This window comes from Argopecten irradians, chromosome 13 (genome assembly GCF_041381155.1).
Source record: "Argopecten irradians isolate NY chromosome 13, Ai_NY, whole genome shotgun sequence".
NCBI lineage: Eukaryota > Metazoa > Mollusca > Bivalvia > Pectinida > Pectinidae > Argopecten > Argopecten irradians.
In genome coordinates, this window is record NC_091146.1 from 10,463,972 (window position 1) to 10,484,909 (window position 20,938).

The following is a 20,938-nucleotide window of genomic DNA, read 5'->3' on the forward strand; positions in this document are numbered from 1 at the left end:
TCATCATTGAAGCTATGTCTCCTTGCGATTATCACTGAAGAACGGGTTGTCTCTGTACAAAAACCAAGCTATGCATGTGGGTTACACGAGACGCATGATTACCAATGTTAACATAACTGTATTGTCTACGATAATAAAAGTACATGAGAAGGAAAATGAATTACTTACGATGGCTTTAGTCCGAGGTAAACAACTAGGTCTTGTTGACTGATTAGCTTTATGATAGTTTAACGCCAATTTTCAAACCAAAATAAGATATTATCTTTGAATACTAACATTACAAACTTTCACATTCTTGACCTTCTTGCTATATTTAGGTGTTGACATATAATTAAAGGTTTAACAGCAAATGAAAACAGAAAATTTCACCAATTAAGGGATCAAGCTAATCCTCGTTTGAACAACCTGACTCTGGTCATTTCAGTATCATTCACGATTTCTTAATACAGTAGCGTTACTCCTAACCCTTATAATATGTCGATGTTGACTCTAGAAAGACGCCAAGTCCGAGTTAAACAAAAGGTCACTTCACTAGCATTCTTGTTTTCATTATACGCGCGCGACCTCTACCCCATGTCATATATCCATCTCTATTGTTCGGGAGGGGGACGTACGGTCCGTTCAGGTGACATTGATAACAGGAGTTATACCACCAACCGCCATGGAACCGCTCAGCACAGTTGTAGTTTGGAATTCCGGTCATTGTCCCGGCCCATCACGGTAAACCGCTGGCCGTTATGGTAAGACATGGCATCAACTGAGGAAAGATTGAAACAATTATTTACATATACTTTAAGGGTGCTGCACCGCTGACAAGTGACATGATTTCTCTATTAAAACCAGGAGCAGACGAATAAGTATTTTCATTCATCAGTTACAATAGGTCCTTATATTGAACGAGGTAGTGATAGTGCAGACAACAAAAGCAAAATTAATTATTTTTATATTTATTTTTTTGTTTGTTGGAAATTTAAATACACTATATATATATATATTAAACATCAATTATACTCGATCGGCGACGGATCATCTTTCAACAATGTTATTTGGGGGGAAAAATGAAAGAAAAATTAAAACGAGACTTGGGCACAAAATATTTTAGCGGTAGTCTCACAACACACAAGGAAAACCATATACTTACGTCTGGCGTTCCCGGAGTATCCCCATATAGACAAGCGGTACTGGGACGACTCGTCCCCTACACTGAAGTACGAGTACTGGGCGTAGGTGGCAGCACCGGTCACGGTGACCATCTCGATACGGAGTATTGAACCGGTCTGGGTAAGAGCACGTATTATGTCGAGGCCTGAACAGAGAATTGGTTCCAAATATATTTACTGGATTGTAATGGTTTTTTATCCTAGTAAACAAACGTCCGATGATAGAATATATGTAGAAACTGAATACTGTTTATCTGCAATCTGATAAGAGGATCTGACAACATCCCATCAGGGGTCATGTCCAGGTGACCTTTGAAAATGGCCAATCAAATTGTTACCTGTAGAATCTTGAAAGTGATTTCAGGGGAGGAAGTAATTTGAAAACGTTGAAAAATGTCGGAATTATTTTCGTGTACGTAGTAATCTCGCCCAGAAGAGCACACAAAATATATTGTACAGGGACGAAATGGCGTTTTCAATTGATGTAGCTAAGTGTAGAAAATGTATTTAATCTGAAGTACAGGCCGTATAAAGTTCACCCGAACATGATCCCTTATGGGATGTGGTCAGATCCTCTAATATATTGTCAAAAATACAATTCAGGTACTTGTCACGGTCAACACCTTATGATTATGTTATAGAGGTAAGATGGGGGTGGTTCACTTAGTAGGACTTGTTTACCGAGCAATTTCCTGCTGTTATTTGAAAGCATTTTAGCTGTGAATATTTGTAAATTGATTTTGTGTCATATCTACAGCTAACATTACTGAAGACCGTGCCTTATTTAGAAATAGAAGAGTGAACTTGATCGCGACAAAAAAAACTTCGCTTAGTTAACCTGCCTAGAGCGGATCTTGATCTCGAAGTACAGAAGTGGAAGAATTGTGGTAACATAACGGAAAACCTTAAACCAACTACCACTCCATAGTGTAAAATTAAGGCAGACGATAAAATATATACAAAACCGTTACATAGGAAGTCAGCGAGAATTATATTATGCACACGAGTTGTAGTTTTTGTTTTGTATCCGATGTTCTATTACAAGATGTGTGACGCCTTAGTAAGCTATTAATTACATTACATTTTTTATACCCACCAGCCCAAAAACTTCCTTGTAGGTCTCCGAATCCATCCTGGTACTCCGTCCAGTTCCTGTGGAATCCAACCTCTCCATCCAGTCGGTTCTGAATCACCTGTATTACAAAATGAAGTAATGAACGTAAAGAATTGTTTCATCATCATAAAACGAAGGAAAGTTTATATAAAACCAACACATCAACAAAACTGAAGAATGTGAAAGGTAATGGTTCCATTTCCATATGCGTAAAAAGAATAACTAGACAGATATGAAATGTAAAATAAAAAAAAAATGAACGAAATTAATTAATAGTATTATTAAAATACATAGTACCAAGTATTGATATATTTATAGTAGTATTGTAATGAAAAGTAGCAAGTATTGATGTATTAAATGTACTATTACTATACAATATACCAAGTATTGATATATTAAATTATTACTGCTATACAAAGTATTGATGCATTTAATGTACTATCATAATACAAAGTTCCATGTATTGATTTATTTTATGTCATACTGCTATACAAAGTACCAAGCATTGATGTATTTAATGTACTTTTGTAATACAAGTTACCAAGTATTGATGTATTTTATGTACTATTGTCATACTAAGTACCATGTATTGATGTATTCTATGTTATAATGTAATACAAAGTATTGGTTTATTTTATGTAATATTGTAATACAAATTACCAAGTGTTGATGTATTTATTGAATTATCATAATACAAAATAGAAAATTGATGTATTTTATACATGGTAGTAATACGAAGTATGAAATATTGAAGAAATTAATGTATTATTGTCAAACAAAGTATCAAGTATTGATGTATTTTATATAATATTGTAATACAAAGTACGAAATATTGATTATTTAATGTATTATTGTAATTCAAAGTACCAAGTATTGATGTATTTTATGAAATATTGATACACAAAGTACCAAGTATTGATGTATTTTATGAAATATTGATACACAAAGTACCAAGTATTGATGTATTTTATGTAATACAACCGATTGAAATACAGATCCTTATAACCACTCCGTTCAATTAAATAGGATCTGACAATATCCCATATGGGGTCACGTTCGAATGACCTTTTACCACGTGTACTCTAGATCAAATACATGTTCTACACATTTCTACGTCAATTGTTAACGCCATTCCTTCCAAGTTATCATACACATTGAGTATTGTTGTGCACTTCGGGCGAGATGACTACGTACACGAAAATAATTCGGACAGCCTTTTCAAACTAGTTCGTCCCCAGTCAAGATTCTGGCAGTGCCAATTTGATTGGCCATTTCCAAAGGTCATCCTGACGTGACCCCTAATGGGATATTGTCAGATACTCATATCAAACGTAGTGATAATAATATAAGGATCCGTATTTTAATCAGATTGTATGTGATATTGATATACAAAGTACCAAATACTGATGTATTTATGTAATATTGATATACAAAGTACCAAGTATTGATGTATTTTATGTAATATTGTAATACAAAGTACCAAGTATTGATGTATTTTATGTAATATTGATATACAAAGTACCAAGTATTGATGTATTTTATGTAATATTGATATACAAAGTACCAAGTATTGATGTATTTTATGTAATATTGATATACAAAGTACCAAGTATTGATGTATTTTATGTAATATTGATATACAAAGTACCAAGTATTGATGTATTTTATGTAATATTGATATACAAAGTACCAAGTATTGATGTATTTTATGTAATATTGATATACAAAGTACCAAGTATTGATGTATTTTATGTAATATTGATATACAAAGTACCAAGTATTGATGTATTTTATGTAATATTGATATACAAAGTACCAAGTATTGATGTATTTTATGTAATATTGATATACAAAGTACCAAATTGATGTATTTATGTAATATTGATATACAAAGTACCAAGTATTGATGTATTTTATGTAATATTGATATACAAAGTACCAAGTATTGATGTATTTATGTAATATTGATATACAAAGTACCAAATATTGATGTATTTATGTAATATTGATATACAAAGTACCAGTATTGATGTATTTTATGTAATATTGTAAAAATGATGTATTTATGTAATATTGATATACAAAGTACCAAGTATTGATGTATTTTATGTAATATTGATATACAAAGTACCAAATACTGATGTATTTATGTAATATTGATATACAAAGTACCAAATACTGATGTATTTATGTAATATTGATATATACAAAGTACCAAATACTGATGTATTTTATGTAATATTGATATACAAAGTACCAAATACTGATGTATTTATGTAATATTGATATACAAAGTACCAAGTATTGATGTATTTTATGTAATATTGATATACAAAGTACCAAATACTGATGTATTTATGTAATATTGATATACAAAGTACCAAGTATTGATGTATTTTATGTAATATTGATATACAAAGTACCAAGTATTGATGTATTTTATGTAATATTGATATACAAAGTACCAAGTATTGATGTATTTTATGTAATATTGATATACAAAGTACCAAGTATTGATGTATTTTATGTAATATTGATATACAAAGTACCAAGTATTGATGTATTTTATGTAATATTGTAATACAAAGTACCAAGTATTGATGTATTTTATATCATATTGTAATACAAAGCTACCATACTGATGTATTTTATGTAATGATATACAAAGTTTTGATGTAATAATGTATATTGATATACAAAGTACCAAGTATTGATGTATTTTATGTAATATTGTAATACAAAGTACCAAGTATTGATGTATTTTATGTAATATTGATATACAAAGTACCAAATACTGATGTTTTTATGTAATATTGATATACAAAGTACCAAATACTGATGTATTTTATGTAATATTGATATACAAAGTACCAAATATTGATGTATTTTATGTAATATTGATATACAAAGTACCAAGTATTGATGTATTTTATGTAATATTGATATACAAAGTACCAAGTATTGATGTATTTTTATGTAATATTGATATACAAAGTACCAAAGTATTGATGTAGTTTTTATGTAATATTGATATACAAAGTACCAAATTATAGTGATGTATTTTATGTAATATTGATATACAAAGTACCAATATTGATGTAGTTTTTATGTATATTGATATACAAAGTACCAAGTATTGATGTATCAAATGTTAACAGTAGAACAAATATCTACATCTTAAGGGTTTCAGATCTGTCAAATGTTAACAGTATACCAATATCTACATCTTACGGGTTTCAAGTCTGTCAAATGTTAACAGTAGAACAATATCTACATCTTAAGGGTTTCAGGTCTGTCAATGTTAACAGTATACCAATATCTACATCTTACGGGTTTCAAGTCTGTCAAATGTTAACAGTAGAACAATATCTACATCTTAAGGGTTTCAGATCTGTCAAATGTTAACAGTATAACAAATATCTACATCATAAGGGTTTCAGGTCTGTCAAATGTTAACAGTATACCAATATCTACATCCTAAGGGTTTCAGGTCTGTCAAATGTTAACAGTATATAACAATATCTATATCTTAAGGGTTTCAAGTAGTCTGGCAAATGTTAACATGTAAAACAATATCTACATCTTAAGGGTTTCAGATCTGTCAAATGTTAACAGTATATACAATATCTACATCATAAGGGTTTCAGGTCTGTCAAATGTTAACAGTATAACAATATCTACATCTTAAAGGTTTCAAGTCTGTCAAATGTTAACAGTATAACAATATCTACATCTTAAGGGTTTCAAGTCTGTCAAATGTTAACAGTATAACAATATCTACATCTTAAGGGTTTCAAGTCTGTCAAATGTTAACAGTATAACAATATCTACATCTTAAGGGTTTCAAGTCTGTCAAATGTTAACAGTATAACAATATCTACATCTTAAGGGTTTCAAGTCTGTCAAATGTTAACAGTATAACAATATCTACATCTTAAGGGTTTCAGGTCTGTCAAATGTTAACAGTATAACAATATCTACATCTTAAGGGTTTCAAGTCTGTCAAATGTTAACAGTATAAACAATATCTACATCTTAAGGGTTTCAAGTCTGTCAAATGTTAACAGTATAAACAATATCTACATCTAAGGGTTTCAGTCTGTCAAATGTTAACAGTATAACAATATCTATCATCTTAAGGGTTTCAAGTCTGTCAAATGTTAACAGTATAACAATATCTACATCTTAAGGGTTTCAAGTCTGTCAAATGTTAACAGTAGAACAATACTCTACATCTTAAGGGTTTCAAGTCTGTCAAATGTTAACAGTATAACAATATCTACATCTTAAGGGTTTCAAGTCTGTCAAATGTTAACAGTATAACAATATCTACATCTTAAGGGTTTCAAGTCTGTCAAATGTTAACAGTATAACAATATCTACATCTTAAGGGTTTCAAGTCTGTCAAATGTTAACAGTATAACAATATCTACATCTTAAGGGTTTCAAGTCTGTCAAATGTTAACAGTATAACAATATCTACATCTTAAGGGTTTCAAGTCTGTCAAATGTTAACAGTATAACAATATCTATATCTTAAGGGTTTCAAGTCTGTCAAATGTTAACAGTATAACAATATCTACATCTTAAGGGTTTCAAGTCTGTCAAATGTTAACAGTATAACAATATCTACATCTTAAGGGTTTCAAGTCTGTCAAATGTTAACAGTATAACAATATCTACATCTTAAGGGTTTCAAGTCTGTCAAATGTTAACAGTATAATAATATCTATACATCTTAACGGGGTTTCAGAGCGTCAAGTCTGTCAAATGTTTAACAGTAGTATAACAATATCTACATCTTAGGGTTTCAGGGTCTGTCAAATGTTAACAGTACTAACAATATCTACATCTTAAGGGTTTCAAGTCTGTCAAATGTTAACAGTATAACAATATATACAAGTCTTAAGGGTTTCAAGTCTGTCAAATGTTTAACATCTATAACAATATCTACATCTTATGGTTTCAGTCTGTCCAAAAGTTAAACAGTAATAACAATATAATCTACATCTTAAGGTTTCAAATGTAAACAGTAAAACAAATCTACATCTAAGGGTTTCTATCTGTCAAATGTTAACAGTACTAACATAACACATCTTAATGGTTTCAAGATCTGCAAAATTTTATAACAGTATAACATATCTACATCTTAAGTGATTTCAGGTCTGTCTAATGTAACCATATTAATACTTATACACGTGAGCTCATCAAGTCCTGTCCATAAATGTTAAAACAATGATACATACATCGTGTGTCATATTTAAAACAATGAAACATACACGTCCTGTCATCCACCAGGTTATAAACAATGATACAATTACACGTCTGGTAAACATAATGATTATAAACAATGATACATACACGACTCTGTTCACAATGTTTAGAAGACAGATGATACATACACGTCTGAAATAATGATATAACAAACAATGTATACTATTACACGTGTGTCACACATGTTATAAACAATGAATACATACACGTGTGTCATATGTTATAAACAATGGACCCATATACATAGTCTGCGTCACACACTGTTGTATAAACAATGTTACATACACAGTCATGTCATAATGTTATAAATCAAGTGTATACATACACAAGTCTGTCAACATAGGTATAAACATATGATAAATACACGAGGTGTACATTTTTTATTAATGACACAAACAACGTCCTTTACATATGATATAAACAATGACTCAAAAGCGTGTGAGTCCACATGTATATAAACAAAGATACAAACACGTCAGATCCATTTAGATTATAAACAATGATACAAACACTCTGTCACATGATCATAAACAATGATACTCGATACAAAGCACGCTGGCGGTCAGAACAATTACAAGACAGTCCGACCATTACTCCACAATCGGACATCCAAAAAGATCGACCGAATTACCTCATGTCACAATACACGTCTGTCCACATGTTAAGAACTGATACATACACGTGATGTCATATGTTTATAAAACAAACTGATACCTAACACATGTTGTCATAAAGAGTGACCCGCAGCGCGATCCATGAACTCGAACAAACAACAGCTGTCATCACTATGTTATAACAAATGATACCTACACGTGTGTCCCTAGGTTCTAACAACTGTTACATTACACGTCTGAGTCACATGTAATAACATATGTTTACAAACACGTGTGTCATATGTTGAACACAATGAAACATCAACGAGTGTCCCTCATGTTATAAACACAAAGAATAACACTGAGACACGCACGTCTGTCACACAAGTTATAAACATATGATACTTACGCACGTGTGTCCCCATGTTTATTTAATCCTATGGACTACATGACTCCGTGTGTTCATATGTTTATAAACCCGCGCGATACATACATACACGTGTTGTCTACATAGGTAATAGAACTTTGATACATTACACGTCTGTCACATGTTATAACACAATGATACATACACGTCTGTGATATGTCATAAACAAAGTTAAAATACACGTCTGACCCACATGTTAAAAAAGTCATACATACACTCCCCTGTCACAATTAAAACAATGATACATACACGTCTGTCCACATGTTAAAACATTGATACATACAACTCCACGTTCTTCACATTATAAACAATGATGACATACACGTCGTGTGTCACATGTTATCAACAATGATACATACAAGTATCTGTGATATGTTATAAACAATGGATACATACACGCCACTGATCAACCATGTTATAAAACAATGATACATACACGTGTTGTCACATGTATTAGGGCGCGCGCAATATGATGAACATATCATGGCCGGTCGTGTGTCACATGTATGGAAACAAACAATGATAAGTTACTAAACAATGATACACGTCTGTCACAATGTTATAAAACAATGATCACATACAACGTGAGTGTCACATACAATTATTAAAAACAATGATACGATACACGTGATTGTGCAGAGCATAAAATGTTTAAAACAATGATAAATACAGAGGCAGCACACGTCAGGACTTTCACCATATGTCTATAGAAACTAACAATCAATGATTACATAAACACGTCTGTCACATTTGTTATAAACAATGATACATACACGTCTGGTCATCATGTTAATAAACAATGACAACATACACGTACTGTCACATGTTATAAACAATTGATACATCACGTCTGTCACATGTTATAAACAATGATACATACACGTCTGTCACATGTTATAAACAATGGATATTAAAACAATGAAACATACAACGTCTAGTCACAATGTTATAAACAATGATACATACACGTCTGCTCACATGTATATAAACAATGAATACATACACGTCTGTTCACATATGTTAATAAACAATGATACATCACTCGTCTGTCACAAGTGTAAAACAATGATACATACCACGTCTGTCACAATGTTATAAACAGTGATACAGTACACGTCTAGTCAGCATGTTATACAACCACAATGATACATACAACGTCTGTCACATGTTTTAATAAAACAATGATACATACAAGTGTCAACATGTTATAAAACAATGATACATACACGTCTGTCACATGTTGCCAAACAATGATACATACACGTCTGTCACCATGTTATATAACAATGAATACTACACGTCTGTCATATCATGTACTTAAACAATGATACATGACACGTGTGTCATATGTTTAAAACAATGATACATACACGTCTGTCACATGTTATAAACAATGATACATACACGTGTGTGATATGTTATTAGGGAACAAATGATACATACACGTCATGTCACATGTTATAAACAATGACGTACTATACACGTCTGGTCATATGATTAATAAACAATGATACATATCACGTCACCTGTCATATGTTAAAAACAATGATACATTACACGTACTGTGCCACATGTTTTATAAACAATGATACATACACGTCTGTCACATGTTATAAACAATGATACATACACGTCTGTTCACATGTTATATAATCAATGAATACATACACGTGTGTCATATGTTAAAACAAATGATACATAGCACGATGTGTCACATGTTATAAACAATGATACATACACGTGTGTCATATGTTATAAACAATCGGATACATACACGTCCTGTCACAATTGTTAAAAACAATGATACATTCACGTCGTGTCATATTTTTATAACAATGATACTATACACGTGTGTCACATGTTATAAACAATGATACATACACGTCTGTCACATGTTATAAACAATGATACATACACTGTCTGTCACATGTTATAAACAATGATACATACAACGTCTGTCACATGTTATAAACAATGATACATACACGTCTGTCACATGTTAAAACAATGATACATAACACGTTTGTGCCTTCACCATGTTAAAACAATGATACATACACGTCTGTCATATGTATATTCAAACAATGTTTTAACAATGATACATTACTACGTCTGTCACATGTTAAAACAATGATACATACACGTCTATGGTACATCATGTTATAAACAATGATACATACACGTGTGTCACATGTTTAAATAACAATGATACATACACTCTGTCCATGTTATAAAACAATGATACATACACGTCTGTCACATGTTATAAACATATGATACATACACGTCTGTCACATGTTAAAACAATGATACAAATACACGTCCTGTCACATGTTATAAACAATGATACATACACGTGTGTCATATGTTATAAACAATGATACATACACGCTGTGTCATATGTTATAAACAATGATACATACACGTCATGTCACATGTTAAAAAACAATGATACATACACGTACTGTCATATGTTATAAACAATGAACCCTGTCACATGTAATAAAGCAAAGCTACATACACGTGTGTCACAATGTATATAAACAATGATACATACACGTGTGGTCACATGTTATAAAAACAATGATACATACACGTATGTGCCACATGTTCTAAACAATGATACATATACACGTCTGTCACTATGTTTATAAACAATGATACATACACGTGTGTCATATGTTATAAACAATGATACATACACGTGTGTCACATGTTAAAACAATGATACATACACGTGTGTCACATGTTATAAACAATGATACATACACGTCTGTCACATGTTATAAACAATGATACATACACGTCTGTCACATGTTATAAAACAATGATACATACACGTGTGTCATATGTTAAAACAATGATACATACAACGTGTGTCACATGTTATAAACAATGATACATAACACGTCTGTGTCACATGTTATAAACAATGATACATACACGCTGTCACTATGTTATAAACAATGATACATAACACGTCTGTACATATTTTATAAACAATGATACATACATTCTGTCTGTCACATGTATGTTAAACAATGATACATACAACGTGTGTCATATGTTATAAACAATGATACATACACGTGTGTCACATGTTATAAACAATGATACATATACACGTCTGTCATATGTTATAAACAATGATACATACACGTGTGTCACATGATAAAAACAATGATACATACACGTCTGTCATATGTTAAAACAATGTTACATACACGTTCTGTCACATGTTATAAACAATGATACATACACGTCTGTCACATGTTATAAAACAATGATACATACACGTCTGTCACATGTTATAAACAATGATACATACACGTCTGTCATATGTTAAAAACAATGATACATACACGTGTGTCACATGTTATAAAACAATGATACATACACGTGTTCACATGTTATAAAACAATGATACATACACGTGTGTACTGTGTCACATGTTATAAACAATGATTACATACACGTCTGTCACATGTTATAAACAATGATACATACACGTGTGTCACATGTTATAAACAATGATTACATACACGTCTGTCACATGTTATAAAAACAATTGATTACAATACACGTGTGTCACTATGTTATAAACAATGATACATACACGTGTGTCACATGTTATAAACAATGATACATACACGTCTGTCACATGTTATAAACAATGATACATACACGTCTGTCACATATATTAAAACAATGATACATACACGTCTGTCACATGTTATAAACAATGATACATACGTCTGTCAATGTTAAAACAATGATACATACACGTGTGTCACATGTTAAAACAATGATACATACACGTCTGTCACATGTTATAAACAATGATACATACACGTGTGTCATATGTTATAAACAATGATACATACACGTGTGTCATATGTTATAAACAATGATACATACACGTCTGTCACATGTTAAAACAATGATACATACACGTCTGTCATATGTTAAAACAATGATACATACACGCCTGTCAACATGTTATAAACAATGAATACATACACGTGTGTCATACACAATATATAAAACAATGATACATACACGTCTGTCATATGTTATAAACAATGATTTAAACAATGATACATACACGTCTGTCACATGTTATTAAACAATGATACATACACGTCTGTCACATGTTAAAACAATGATACATACACGTCTGTCACATGTTATAAACAATGATACATACACGTCTGTCACATTTTATAAAACAATGATACATACACGTCCTGTCACAATGTTATAAACAATGATACATACACGTCTGTCACATGTTAAAACAATGATACATACACGTCTGTCACATGTTATAAACAATGATACATACACGTCTGTCACATGTTATAAACAATGATACATACACGTCTGTCACATGTTATAAACAATGATACATACACGTCTGTCACATGTTATAAACAATGATACATACACGTGTGTCACATGTTAAAACAATGATACATACACGTCCTGTCATATGTTTAAAACAATGATACATACACGTCTGTCACATGTATAAAACAATGATACATACACGTCTGTCATATGTTTTAAAACAATGATACATACACGTCTGTCACATGTTAAAAACAATGATACATACACGTCTGTCACATGTTAAAACAATGATACATACACGTCTGTCACATGTTATAAACAATGATACTTACACGTCTGTCACATGTTATAAACAATGATACATACACGTCCTGTCACATGTTATAAACAATGATACATACACGTCTGTCATATGTTATAAACAATGATACATTACACGTCTGTCATCATGTTTAAAACAATGATACATACACGTCTGTCACATGTTATAAACAATGATACATACACGTCTGGTCACATGTTATAAACAATGATACATACACGTCTGTCACATGTTATAAAAAAAAAAAAAAAAAAACAATGATACATACACGTCTGTCACATGTTTAAAACAATGATACATACACGTCCTGTCACATGTTATAAACAATGATACATACACGTGTGTCATATGTATAAAACAATGATACATACACGTGTGTCATATGTTAAAACAATGATACATACAGTCTGTCACAGATGTTATAAACAATGATACATACACGTCTGTCACATGTTATAAACAATGATACATACACGTCTGTCATATGTTAATAAAACAATGATACATACACGTGTGTCACTTATGTTAAAACAATGATACATACACGTCTGTCACATGTTATAAACAATGATACATACACGTCTGTCACATGTTATAAACAATGATACATACACGTCTGTCACATGTTATAAACAATGATACATACACGTCTGTCACATTGTTATAAACAATGATACATACACGTCTGTCACATGTTATAAACAATGATACATACAACGTCTGTCACATGTTATAAACAATGATACATACAACGTCTGTCACATGTTATAAACAATGATACATACACGTGTGTCACATGTTAAACAATGATACATACACGTCTGTCACATGTTAAAAAACAATGATACATACACGTCTGTCACATGTTAATAAACAATGATACATACACGTCTGTCACATGTTATAAACAATGATACATACACGTCTGTCACATGTTATAAACAATGATACATACACGTGTGTCATATGTTAAAACAATGATAACATACACGTTACAATGTCATATGTTTAAAACAATGATACATACACGTCTGTCACATGTTATAAACAATGATACATACACGTCTGTACAACAATGATTACATACACGTGTGTCACATGTTATAAACAATGATACATTACACGTGTGTCATATGTTAAAACAATGATACATACACGTCTGTCACATGTTATAAACAATGATACATACACGTGTGTACACATGTTAATAAACAATGATACATACACGTCTGTCACATGTTATAAAACAATGATACATACACGTCTGTCACATGTTATAAACAATGATACAATACACGTCTGTCACATGTTATAAACAATGATACATACACGTCTGTCACATGTTATAAACAATGATACATACACGTCTGTCACATGTTAAAACAATGATACTTATACACGTGTGTTGACATATGTATAAAACAATGATACATACACGTCTGTCACATGTTATAAACAAAACATACACGTGTTGTCACATGTTATAAACATGATTACATACACGTCTGTCACATGTTATAAAACAATGATACATACACGTCTGTCACATGTTATAAACAATGATACATACACGTCTGTCACATGTTAAAACAATGATACATACACGTCTGTACACATGTTTAAAACAATGATACATACACGTCTGTCATATGTTTAAAACAATGATACATACATGTCACATGTTATTACAATGATACATACACGGTCTGTCACATGTTATAAACAATGATAACATTACACGTCTGTCATATGTTATAAACAATGATACATACACGTGTGTCATATGTTAAAACAATGATACATACGTGTCACATGTTTTGTCTACACGTCTGTCACATGTTATAAACAATGATACATACACGTCTGTCACATGTTATAAACAATGATACATACACGTACTGTAACATGTTATAAACAATGATACATACACGTCTGTCACATGTTATAAACAATGATACATTACACGTGTGTCATATGTTATAAAACAATGATACATACACGTCGTGTCGCCATATGTTAAAACAATGATACATACACGTCTGTCACATGTTTAAACATGTTACACGTCTTCACATATAAACAATGATACATACACGTGTGTCATATGTTAAAACAATGATACATACACGTGTGTCACATGTTATAAACAATGATACATACACGTGTGTCATATGTTAAAACAATGATACATACACGTGTGTCACATGTTATAAAACAATGATACATACACGTCTGTCATATGTTAAAACAATGATACATACACGTCTGTCACATGTTTAAAACAATGATACATACAATAAAACAATGATACAATGATACATACACGTGTGTCACATGTTATAAACAATGATACATACACGTCTGTCACATGTTATAAACAATGATACATACACGTCTGTCACATGTTATAAACAATGATACATACACGTCTGTCACATGTTAAAACAATGATACATACACGTCTGTACACATATGTTAAAACAATGATAAACATACATACACGTCTGTCACATGTTATAAACAAATGATACATACACGTGTGTCATATGTTAAACAATGATACATACACGTGTGTCACATGTTATAAACTATGATACAAACACGTCTGTCATATGTTAAAACAATGATACATACACGTCTGTCACATGTTATAAACAATGATACATACACGTCTGTCATATGTTAAAACAATGATACATACACGTCTGTCACATGTTAAAACAATGATACATACACGTCTGTCACATGTTATAAACAATGATACATACACGTCTGTCACATGTTATAAACAATGATAACATACACGTGTGTCATATGTAAAACAATGATACATACACGTCTGTCACATGTTATAAACAATGATACATACACGTGTGTCATTATGTTATAAACAATGATACATACACGTGTGTCACATGTTATAAACAATGATACAAACACGTGTGTCATATGTTTAAAACAATGATACATACACGTCTGTCATATCTTATAAACAATGATTACATACACGTGTGTCATATGTTTAAAACAATGATACATACACGTCTGTCACATGTTATAAACAATGATACATACACGTCTGTGATATGTTATAAACAATGATACATACACGTCTGTCACATGTTAAAATCAATGATACATACACGTCTGTCACATGTTTATAAACAATGATATTATACACGTCTGTCACATGTTATGAAAACAATGATACATACACGTGTGCCATATGTTAAAACAATGATACATACAACGTCTGTCACATGTTATAAACAATGATACATACACGTGTGTCATATGTTATAAACAATGATACATACACGTGTGTCATATGTTAAAAACAATGATACATACACGTGTGTCATATGTTATAAACAATGATACATACACGTCTGTCACATGTTAAAACAATGATACATACACGTCTGTCACATGTTAAAACAATGATACATACACGTCTGTCATATGTTAAAACAATGATACATACACGTCTGTCATATGTTAAAACAATGATACATACACGTGTGTCACATGTTAAAACAATGATACATACACGTCTGTCACATGTTATAAACAATGATACATACACGTCTGTCACATGTTATAAACAATGATACATACACGTCTGTCACATGTTATAAACAATGATACATACACGTCTGTCACATGTTATAAACAATGATACATACACGTCTGTCACATGTTATAAACAATGATACATACACGTGTGTCATATGTTAAAACAATGATACATACACGTCTGTCATATGTTATAAACAATGATACATACACGTGTGTCATATGTTATAAACAATGATACATACACGTGTGTCATATGTTAAAAACAATGATACATACACGTCTGTCACATGTTAAAACAATGATACATACACGTCTGTCATATGTTAAAACAATGATACATACACGTGTGTCACATGTTAAAACAATGATACATACACGTCTGTCACATGTTATAAACAATGATACATACACGTCTGTCACATGTTATAAACAATGATACATACACGTCTGTCATATGTTAAAACAATGATACATACACGTGTGTCACATGTTAAAACAATGATACATACACGTCTGTCACATGTTAAAACAATGATACATACACGTCTGTCATATGTTAAAACAATGATACATACACGTCTGTCACATGTTAAAACAATGATACATACACGTCTGTCATATGTTAAAACAATGATACATATACGTGTGTCACATGTTAAAACAATGATACATACACGTGTGTCATATGTTAACAGTATTATAATTATGCATACAAATCAGCGTACATTTACTTTACTAAAATTTGAATTGTTGGTCGCCAATGCTTGCAACAACAATATAGAAAACTCCTTAGATTATTTTATAAAATCCCGTATGAAACAAACACAAATAGGAGATTAATCACACAACAACAACTATTCCATTCCAGAGAATCCCAGCGTCAAAATAAATCATAAACAATCAAGCCAGGGAATAACCTTTGGCGAAACAAGTAGTGATGGTCTGCTGTAAATGGAAGCGGGAAAAAAATAATATATGGAATACATCATGTTTTTTGGTGAATACAAGTGATATTTCATCTCGTGAGGTGAAAAATGATATTCTTAATCAAGTTTCTACCTCACGAGATGAAATATAAGTGGCATATATCAATAAACAAGGAATATCCTCTCTTCAATACGGGACCATATAATTGGAGTAAAAATATGGGAGGAATCACAGAAAGACAAAAATCGGATAATAATTCGGTCAATACTTCGATATACCAAATCATTATTTGTGTGCAATACCTTCTATAGCACAATGTGTTCTATATCACAATGGTTTTGAACTGAGTTTAACTTTCCGCTGTAGCTATGGTTAACCCATTTTCACGTTTCCGATCGAAAAACGATACATCCATACCATTTTCAAAGTTTTCGACTCATGAAATTTATGAAAACCGTCAGAAAATATTTGTGATGGAAGACTGTAGCGCCTGATTACTTAAAAACTGATAAAAGATAACGGTGATTAATGGAAATCTGGCCGTTTCTTTATGACGTCATCACAACGTGTTTGAGTTTCCGTTGTACAAAATAAATTAATCCACCAAATATCATCACCAAAATAAAGTACATGTAAACTAAAGCTTTTTTCTTGAAAAAATGGTATATATCCCACAAATTAAACAATACATAAATCATACATTTTGTTATTTTTATTTACGGGTCGGATTTGCTGCAGACAAATGTTGGTTTTTAGCTCACCTGGCCCGAAAGGCTGATGAGCTTATTTCATGGCGTAGCATCCGTCGTCCGTCCCTCTGTCGTACGTCCGTCCGTCAATATATCCTTCAAATCTCTACTAGTCATAGAGTTCCACATGGATTGTAACCAAATCTGGCCAGAAACCTCCTTCGGGGAAGAGGAACAGAGTTTGTATAAATTTTGGCTCTGACCCCTCCCCCCCCCCCCTTCGCACACACAGACACACACACGAACCAGTTGAACGATACAGGCCCGGTGGGCCTCTTGTCATGTATACAGTAGAAATTACACAAAATTGACAAATTTGAATATCGATAGAGAAAAAAAGATAGATGGATACATAAAAACATGTTAACTTCATAGAACAAATATAAGCTATGGAGAATGTGAGATGAGACTACCACCTTAATACTGGAACCAGACAACGTACAAACCAGTAGTCCCATTCCCTTTATGCTGAGCGCTAAGCAGGAGTAGAGACCATCATCACTTTGTTTTAGTTTTTCTCATGAAATGTCTCCAGCGTTGCCCAAAAGTGAATATATCGATAGTGACAGTAACCCCTTGAGTATCGAGAGGTGCATATGACTACAGTAATAGTAACCCTTAGAAAATGTGGAATGCTTCAATTATTTGTTTAGGAGATGATGTTTTTGTAATAACAATATAAAAACTCATGTTAATAATTAATTATACTCCATTTAATATTGAGGTTGACATATACGTACCACAGTTTGAAATATGCCTCTTCACATATATCTGTATAATTGATGACCGAATGACACTCTCATCATTACAGAACTCTATCGTATATGTTGTACATTCCTTTGTATTTTGGTTGTAAATATACGAATTACATCCAGTTCCACATTTCGAGGAACATTCGATCCGATTGTATAGATTATGTTCCACGGCCAAAACGTAACAATCATAGTCGGGAAGGGTCACATCGAGCACGTGTACATGTTTAAACGAAGATGATGTAATGGCCGCCTGAACTGTACAAGCACACGTCAGCCACATGTAAACATACATGTCTATATGTGTACCCAATATATATTAGTTTCGATCTCCAATCTGTAATATAAGTTGAGGCATTGTAATGTTTTCTTCTCCCATCTACTCACACTACCGGGTATGGAGACAACTGTGACTGTGCTGTTTGTTCGTCGGTTCCAGTACGATAGCAAAGCGACCAGAAGAATTTTCTAGCACATGTGACCAAGCCTTTCTTAACGTCTTGGAGTGCAGCGAATGGTAATAAATCACCCAAAACTACCCGTGAAGTCATTTGAATGTATCTAATGAGACAAACGTCATCATAAAATTTCCCTAAATTCATCGAAGAGTAGCGAATGAACCAAAACTTATCCCAAACCTTACGTGAAGTCATTGGAATGTAGCGAATGGGGCAAAGCTTATCCCAGACCTTCAATAAAGTCTTGTAGTGTGGCGAATGGGTAAAAAGTTTTCTCAAACCTTACGCAAAGTCAATAGAATGTAGCGAATGATACATACGTTATACCAAACCTTCTGTATATTCATGGAGTGTAGCGAGTGAAACAAAAGATATCACTAACAATGTGTAAAGTCACTGGAGTGTAGAGAATTGAACAATGTTACCACAAACCTTCCGTAAATTCGTTGAAGTGCAGCGGATAAAACCAAACTGTATCCCAAACCTTACGTGAAGTAATTGGAGTGTAGCGAACGGCGCAAAGTATATCTCAACCCTTCAGTAAAGTCTTGTAGTGTGGCGAATAGGTAAAACAAATTATCCCAAACCTTCAGTAAAGTCCTGTAGTGTGGCGAATAGGTAAAAAGTTATCCCAAACCTTCAGTAAAGTCCTGTAGTGTGGCGAATGGGTAAAAAGTTATCCCAAACCTTACGTAAAGTCCTGTAGTGTGGCGAATGGGTAAAAAGTTATCCCAAACCTTCAGTAAAGTCCTGTAGTGTGGCGAATGGGTAAAGTCCTGTAGTGTGGCGAATGGGTAAAAAGTTATCCCAAACCTTCAGTAAAGTCCTGTAGTGTGGCGAATGGGTAAAAAGTTATCCCAAACCTTACGTAAAGTCAATGAAATGTAGCGAATGCATTGATGCATCCGTGAATTCATGGGAATGTAGCAATTGAGACAAAAAATATCACAAACCTTCCGTAAGTTTAGTGTATTTTTGATATTTTTATCTGGAAGTAAAATAAGAAGCTCAAATTTTTCAATGTTAATAATATTTCTTTACATTAAAATTTCCTACAATAAAGTCATAAGAATCGTTATTGTGCTGAAATGAAAGGCTTTGGATCATGCTTAATCTGTGCTAACCTTGATATAAAATCCGCAGCATCGATCGCAAGATTTCCAAAATGTTCGATCAGAAAAATAGGTGTAAATGAAGCTATGAGTTCGACACTGGAGAACTTTCAAACTG

The 20,938-nt window shown here is 32.3% G+C and overlaps 1 protein-coding gene across 1 annotated transcript; it reads right to left on the reverse strand.

The window, feature by feature from the left end:
• Window positions 1-523: 523 nt before the first annotated feature.
• LOC138305590 (ficolin-1-A-like) lies at window positions 524-19,801 on the reverse strand. Its single transcript, XM_069245892.1, has 4 exons — window positions 19,643-19,801; window positions 2,257-2,353; window positions 1,142-1,306; window positions 524-717 (listed from the first exon to the last, which is right to left on the reverse strand). The coding sequence occupies exons 1-4, from the start codon at window positions 19,799-19,801 to the stop codon at window positions 524-526; spliced, it is 615 nt and encodes a 204-aa protein (XP_069101993.1).
• Window positions 19,802-20,938: the final 1,137 nt, after the last annotated feature.